Source organism: Nematolebias whitei, chromosome 8 (genome assembly GCF_014905685.2).
Source record: "Nematolebias whitei isolate Nwh7 chromosome 8, NemWhi1, whole genome shotgun sequence".
NCBI classification, from domain to species: Eukaryota; Metazoa; Chordata; class Actinopteri; order Cyprinodontiformes; family Rivulidae; genus Nematolebias; species Nematolebias whitei.
The window spans coordinates 31,391,880-31,400,256 of NC_056505.1; the positions used below are offsets into that span (position 1 = coordinate 31,391,880).

Below are 8,377 nucleotides of genomic sequence, written 5' to 3' on the forward strand. Positions count from 1 at the left end.
TTTTTTTTTTGCTAAGCACTTCTGGATGGATGCAAACTGCATTTTGTTGCTTTGCACTTGTGACATGCAATGACAATAAAGTTGAATTCTATTCTAATTCTAATTCTATTTTAAACAATATGTCACCCCTGGTGACGTCCAACCCAATTTCTTACAACAAAAATGTTCCAGAATAACAGATCTTCTTGCACGGATCTGGTTCTCTCATTTCCTGATCTTGCTTTTCTAATTCCTCACTTTTGCCCATGTGTAGCAGCATCCTGCAGAATCAAGACACACAAAGCTCAACTAGGATCACACTGTGTGTGGTTACACTCAGTGAACCTCAGCACTATAGTATCATTACCGTACTCTTAAAGCCAACGAGTCACGCTCTCACACAAAGACAGCTGCCGCCAAACGGGCTGCAAGAAGGGAGCGCCAAGGTGTGAGGATGCAGGAAACGGAGTTGTTGTGAAACACTGCAGGCTCTTGAATCAGTGTGATGAAACACCAAGCGAGGAAGTCTTGATATTTGTATATCACCTTTTTAAATGATTGCTATTAGTGTATTTAGCCTTAACTGTCATAGGTAATAAAAAATAATAAGATAGTTGACGAGACTCTGTTAAGTGTTTTTTTTTAGGAATGTTTGTGTAGTAGTTGGATCATAAGTGTGACTTTTATTGTAAAGGTCAAAAGCTGAGAAGCTTGAGAACCAGATCCATGATTGTTCCTATTTGGATGAGGGTTTGAAGGTGAAAGGGTAAACAAAACAAACTTTTATTTTGAAGCTTGTCGCCTTATACAGTTTGAAATGATACAAAGTTATGACTTCAAGTGCAGCGCGCTGCTAAAGCCGGGTGTTAGTGGAAATATTGGCGTTAATTGATACGATCATTTTTCTTAAAAGCTTTTCATGTCAAACCACTTTTCCCCCAAAGAGAGCACCGATTCATTAACCGGACCGCCAGCTGCCCTCACATCTTCACAATAAAAAGCAGAGCAGATGTTCTCCTGCTCATACCACTAATGGACTGGTGCAACGTCACACGTATCCAACATTACATTTACATATTCAACCTTTTAGCAGTAAAGCTAATTAAAACTCCCGCCCCTGCTTCAAATAGATGTTTACAGCTGAGATTGTTTTGGTCGAACTGGGATTTCAGGTCTCTCACTTTAAACTTCTCTAATAAAAGGATGATCAGGCTTTGAGATGAATTTTAAAGAAACAACTTGACGAGCCAAAGGTGTAATAAAGCCCCGGTGATTCAGCGGCACCAGATAATCTTGTGTCATGATGAAATATTCATGAGAGAGATGTTATTTAGGGCCAGAGCTGCTGTGGGTGTGTTAAACCGGTGCATGGTGGCTTCATAATATGTGACTGAGCTGATGTGAACTGCAATCATTGATGGGGAGGGGATGGAAATCAGATGCCATGCAGCAGAGGGCTGGATGAAGCATATCATTAGACTGGAGACAGTTTCTGTTATAGTGATGAGTCCGCTCCTCAGGTGAGATTTGCCCAATTTGAGCTTAGGCAAACTTATTAAACTAGTTTTGTGTGAAAAAGACAAACTCAGGACTAAAAGGGCAAAAAGTTAGATGATTTGAAATTGTTCTTACCTCCCCAAAGTAATGCCATCAACTGGAGTGCCAGGATGTGCAACATGTTTCTATTGAGCAGTCAGGAAAACAAGAATTCCCCTCGAAACTGATGTGCAAGTCGAAATGTCTAAGTCTTAGGAAGAAATGTGCACATCCAGCATCAGTAGTAAAAAATAAAAATGCATATTTTCTGGGATGAATGTCATGCCTCATCCAGGAGTCAGCAAAGTGGGTTTGAAAACAATTTCACAAGTTTCCACTTGGATTGATTTGAAGATGCGGAAATGGACACGAGGGAACTTGAACGCAGCTTTGCTCCACTCTCCTCAGCATCTTTAAAGACCTGACATGTCCAAAACCACAATGAGATCCCGTTGTATTCACTGGGGTTGTTTTAGGTTTACAAAAATACTGGAAAAAAAGGAGGAAGCTGAGTTGAATCCCCCCGCTCTTCAGTGGCTCCGGTGGTTTTGCGCATCACTCTCCTGAAGTTGGCTGACGCGACGCGCAGACAAAGTCCGACACTTTGAGACGGATGGGGTCTCCTTCCATTCGGTTTCGCGCATGTTGGAGGTAGAAAAAGTTGCACAGGAGATGAGAACACATCCACACGCCGGTGCACCCTGGCGTGAAGTCTTGTGCGCAACTCCAGCAGCAGCAGCGCGCGCTCACAGCAGCTTTCTTCTTTCTGCCACTTCTAATTAGACTCCCGCTCCAAGTGGTTTATGTGTTCCGGTTTGCAGCCTCCATCTCTCTCTGTGTGTTTGTGTGGACAGGACAGAGGCTGCGGGGTCTGGATCTTACGCACCGTCCGTCCGTCCAATGCGCGTCGAGAGAGAGGAGGCACCGGGGTTGTGTGTGTGTGGGGGGGGGTGTGGGGGCAAGTGGCGCACCTCGGTAGGCGTCCTCCTCTCCAGGAACATCAAACCCAACAGACTAAATAAATAAATAAATTATCGACTATAACTGATGTCATCCAAATAAACGTGTTTATGTTCATAGCGCGCGCGTTTTAACCAAAAAGTCTCACTTAGGATTAAGAAAAAAAAAAAAACTGTATCCAACTAACATCATTTCGTTTAAGAAGATAAAACTTGGAATAAAGAAAAAAAAAGTTGATGAGCATGTGCAACCTAGCTATAACTGCATGCGCCACTCGGCAGGCACCAGCGACCCCGTGTGGGACAGGAAGTGAGTCCGGACCTGGAGAAGGTGACGTGAAGGCAACACAGCAGAGAAGGTGACGTGAAGGCAACACAGCAGAGAAGGTGACGTGAAGGCAACACAGCAACAATCCAAACTGTTTATTGCAAGAGACGTCACAGATTGGTCAAGACAGGAGTTCAGTGCTGGAATATCAGACACAGATGTTTCTAAAGTTGTTCTTTATTTACGCCTTGAGGCTCGTGTCGTTAATCCTTTATGTTTTGGAAAGCAGCACTTTAAAATAATAGTTAATAGACAGCTGCAAAAAGTAGTCATTGGGTGTTCATACAATGATTTACGTTTTGAAGATAACCTAATAAAAGATGACCAACTGGTCCTAAAGAGCAGAAAGTTTGAAGATGTATATGTGGTAGTAGACGAGAGTCATCCCCAACACACATCCTGAGTTCTAACATCTACTAAATATTTAACATTTTGGTTTTGACTGTTTAGAGTTAGCCTTCATCCATCCATTATCTTTACTCATTTCTTCCTTTTTGGGTCGTGGGGGTCACTGGTCACTCATACCTATAAACCATTGGACTGGTTTTAATAAACCTTTTAGGAAACAAGGATTCAAGGTTCTTTATTTGTCATATACACCACATGTGGTGCATGCGGTGGAACGAACCTGTGTACACAGGGTCCCGGTTACATCCAACAATAAAATGTAAAAGAAAACAGTAATACGATTTAACATATGAACTAAGAAAAACATCAACTAAACATACGCTAAGTACTAATAACATAAAAACAATGCGTCGAACAGCAGCACGAACATGAGTCTGTGTGAACAGATGAGCACGAATAAACACAGCAACATGAAACAGATCAGCAGCAACATGAAATAGATCAGCAGTAACATGAAACAGATCAGCAGCAACATGAAACAGATCAGCAGCAACATGATGTGATTTTTCACAGTGATTATTCTGGTTAGAGATTCATGAGTCTAAAAGCCTCAGGGTAGAAGCTGTTCCTCAGTCTAGTGGTTCTACACTTAATGCTCCACAACCTCCTTCCTGAGGGGAGTGGGGCAAAAAGTGTGTGTGCTGGGTGAGTGGGGTCCTTCATGATGCAGGTGGCCCTCTTCCTGCATCTGGAGGTGTAAATGTCTGTGATGGTGGGGGGACTGACTCCAAGTATGGGATGTATCTCGACAAGTGATTAATTTTTGGAGTCAACACAATTCAAGATGGCCACCACAGGCAACTGACTATACAGAAAATACATAAAAATGTATAATTCAGACAGGTTTAAAGATATTGTTTTAAAATATGGTGAGCTGGTGAGAGTTAACCACAACACACACCTCAAGTACTTGTGAGAGTCCTTAACTTAAAACTCTTAGGAGCATCCCTGTTTGTCAGCAAAATATTTAGTTAACCATGCACTGGACAGATTTTATTTAGATTTTCATGAAGTAATCTAGAACGAATTATCTTTTAGAGTCAGTTCACCCAAGATGGCTGTCTCAGCTAATCAGTATTTGCCAACACAAAATACCTCAGTCAGTTTTAAAGCTTGAAGCTAAAATTGGATGCGTTAGTAGCTGAAGGTCACCCAAAACAAAATATTCTGAGCGTGACATTTCGCACAATCTCACAATATCACGTGAGATTATTTTCAAGATTTGACCAAAATTGTTATAACTCCATCATTTCTCAACATTAAACAATAAAACCAAAGGTGGCAGGTGATATGCATTTGTTCTTCCTGTGACGTCATGACTACAGGCTGCATGGAGGATTCTAATGAACCGAAGGTCTGTCATCTGGTGTTTGATTTAACCAGGAGCCTCACAGCACATTCTCTGGTGAGTTCATATAAAAATAAATGAAACTCTGTGAAGACTTAATATGGAAAAATCTGTGGATTCACTCAAGAGTTTAATGGTTCTTCCCTGAAGGATCTGTGCAAGTTCTGGTTTCTCCTTGATTTTCTTTAGTGGGAAAGACGAGCTGCGATGGAGTGGGTTTTAGCTTTATGTTTCTCTAAAACTATATAATGTTGTGCATTTGCACAAATGTTTTGTACATCTAGCCCTCACTTGTGCTTTTAGAGAGTGTATGTCTTAAGTTGGTGTGGTGTTGTGTGAAAGTTATAGCTAAAAGTTGATCTAAGATGTTTTGGACCAATATTTTGTAGCTGCAGCCACTGTTTCTGCTGATCAGTCTTCTTTCTCTGCTTTACTTCAAATTCTCTTCTTGCCTTCAAAAAGCCCAGCTTTTACATCCTCTTAAATGCAAGCTATTTGATCCTTGGAAGAAAAAAAAACATATTTCTGTTTTGTACAGCTGCAAAAAGCATTAGAGGTGAGAGTGGGGACAAAAGTGTTGATGTGGAGCCATCATTTCCCAGACAGTAATGAAGGACTGGAACATCACTTACAAAACCGTCGCTCCTTCCACACGCTCAGTCAAAGCCCGCAACACACCGAGGTCCATTCAGCTGCTGGAAAACAGAGCCAGCACCAGACAGAACTGGGCTGGATTTAGTTACATGCTCTGAAGCTGTACAGCATTAAAGAACTGAACCCCACCTCCTGTCTCAGAACCGCACATGGTAAGTCCATTTCTCAACCTACATCACGAACACGCTGCTGTAAACTCGTCGGCTCAGACATGTAAGATTTAGAAACAGGAGGGCTTCAGTATTTAACAGATGACAGGAGGCAACAATACAAGTGAATGAGAGACAGATGGGCTTTTTATGACTATTTAAACTCTTTGATCATGTCTATAGAGAGTTCTCCTTTCGTTGACATTTTGGGAAAAAGGCATCTGGAGGCTCTTTTCTGTCTTGAAAATGGACCCTTAGATGGAAACACATTCAGGTCCAGGAATCTGCTCAGACTGCACATTTTGTTTCCTGAACAAACAACAAACAGTGAAATCCAGAATCTTCTACATGTTCTCTTGTCTTTCACACAACTCTGTAGAGAGAAGTCTGAGAGGGAACAGATCGGTTTAGCAGTAGGACTGAATGAAACGGTCATAAAGAAATGTCTTCAGTGACAAGAAGAAGGAAAAGTCCTGTGACAGATGGTTCGAGCCCCTCGGAGCCCTGATCCGAACATTAAACGACCAGCTGAGGATTTCATGAAGCGAAAAGGGCAACAAAGAAAGACTTCATCCAAAAACCTGCAGACAACACTGCAAAGAAGTGATGCAGCAGAAAGGGCAAACTGTCACTACAAGTTTTATCACTGATGGTGAAATGGCAATACTGTAATGTTTTTGCCTGTGTCTGTGTGCATGTTTGCCTGTTAGCAAAATATCTTGTGAACAACTGAATGGATTTTAATGAAACACACAAAGTAATCAGTGGATGCATAGACCTGAATAACTTTTAGAGTCAATTCATATTAAGATGACCAACTCAACTAATAACTACCGTACCCACCACTGCACCCTGTATTCACTGGTTAACTGGACATCATTAACTTGACGCAGACTCTCTCACTGGTACATTTTCATCTTTAAATTACTTCTTGGTCTGTTGCCTTCATACATCTCCTCCTACATGTCTCTGCGTGAGTGCAGCTTCAGCGTGCGCTCTCAGGACATTATTACCTGCAGTGTTCCCTCAGTGTGGATCAAACTAGGCAAAAGGGCCTTCTCCTTAGGTAGAAAAAAACAACAGAAAAATAACTATAACTTTGTTAGATTTACAGAAACTGAGTTAAAATTTGCTGCAGTAGTAGATGAGAGTTACCTCCAACACATGCTTTGAGTATCCAGTGGTGGGATGTAATTTAGTACAAGTACTTTGTTACTATACTTAAGTACATTTTTCATGCATCTGTACTTTACTTAAGTAGAGTTAAATGTGCGGACTTTCAACTTTTACTCCACTGCATTTTACATAAAGTATCTGTACTTTCTACTACACTACATTTCTATAATGTGTTGAGTTACAATTTACATTCACGTTGCGTTTTTTTTTTTTTTTTTTTTTTTTAGAAAATAACCAATGGTGAGAGGGGAGTTGGTCCATTGAATCATTGTAAAGTGGGCAGGTAACATTAGACCCACCTTCAAGAAGAGCTGGGCCAATGATGTATATGATGTATATTCTAGTATATATGTCACTGAGCTGGGCGCTCCCGCAGCACCACTAACACACCCAAACTGTATTCCACTGTGGAGAGTCAGCCCGAAGATACGCGCCACCCATGGCCTTATTGAAAGATTATTAAAAGATTATTGAAAGACTATTGAAAGACTATTGAAAGATTATTGAAAACTATTGAAAGATTAGTGAAAGACTATTGAAATATTATTGAAAGACTATTCAGTACAGCAGGACAGATTCTCTCTCCACAAAGAGCCAGACTGGACTGAAAAAACTTTGAAAACCAAGTTCTTCTGAACTTGAACAAGAAATTCTTCCTGCAATATTAAAATGTGTAAGTTCATGGGATGTTAGGAGACAAGAGATGTCTCCAAATGTCTCGACATTCGGGTTCAAGTTTTAAAAATGGTGTCAGGAAGTTAAAATATCGTTCACTATTGACCCATTACAAGGTTGAATAGACAGTAATTTAACAAGAGTTGATGACAAACTGGAGTTGAAATGATCAGAGCTTGTTCCTTTGTTAGTTGTGTCTAATGCTCCTTTTGTTCAAGCAGACAACTTTTACTTAAATGTGTTTACTGCAGTTAAAATAACACGTTGGTTTTGTGTTAAATAAAAGCGTTCAAAGGTAAAATCATTCCTCTTTCTTATTTTGCTTAATGATATTTAACTCTGCAGGTCATCCCTGAAATTCTGAAACACACAATATCACAAGTCCAAGTGTGAACTGTGTCACAGAGTAAACACAACAAAAACATGTATTATCTGCAGCGTCGTTCATTAAAATGGAACAACACTATTAATGTATTACAGAAAATATACATACTGTAGGCAGACTTAATGATATTGTAGACCATTGCATTAGGTAATACATTCAGCAAGTACTTTTACTTTTAATACTTTAAGTATTTTTAAAAGCAAGTACTTATTTACTTTTACTTAAGTAACAACATTAATGTGGTACTTCTACTTCTACTTTTACTAGAGTAGAAGTCTGATCATTTGTACTTTTACTTAAGTAGAGTGGTTGAGTACTTTCTCCACCACTGGCGCTAACACATCTTGCAATCAGTTCCAGCAACACTTCTTTTAAGGTATGACCAGAACGGCTGCAACTCTGTCGCTTTTCATAAAAAGATTTTAGTTTAAACCTCGGGTCTGAAAGGCAGCGGGTGATATGCAATCAAGAATGCTCGACTTTAACCAAAGTTTTTGTGCTTGAATGCCGTTATCTGATGAACAAATTAATTTTGAGGCAGTTGTTTCATTATTCAGAAATTTTTAATAAATAGTGAAGTAGAAGCAGTAGGGAGGCATTTTTTATTTATTTTTATTTTTATGTTTGTCACAGTGAGACCTTCAGTCAAACCCAGGGTCACATTCTACTGTACATGTTCCTCTATTTTGTTCATAATGAATCATACCGTGTGCCTTCTTTAGGGCTGTATCATTCATCTGTGACCTCAAGCAGCTTCAGAAGCCTGTAACCCCCCCCCCC

At 40.2% G+C, this 8,377-nt stretch overlaps 1 protein-coding gene across 1 annotated transcript in view; it reads right to left on the reverse strand.

Moving 5' to 3' along the window:
• Positions 1-1,636, reverse strand: part of si:dkeyp-14d3.1 (transmembrane protein 132C) — a 218,962-nt gene extending 217,326 nt beyond the window's left edge. The window contains exon 1 of the mRNA XM_037681181.1: positions 1,612-1,636. Coding sequence (XP_037537109.1) covers positions 1,612-1,630 — 19 coding nt within the window. The 5' untranslated portion in view covers positions 1,631-1,636. The remainder of the gene's footprint in view (positions 1-1,611) is intronic.
• Positions 1,637-8,377: the final 6,741 nt, after the last annotated feature.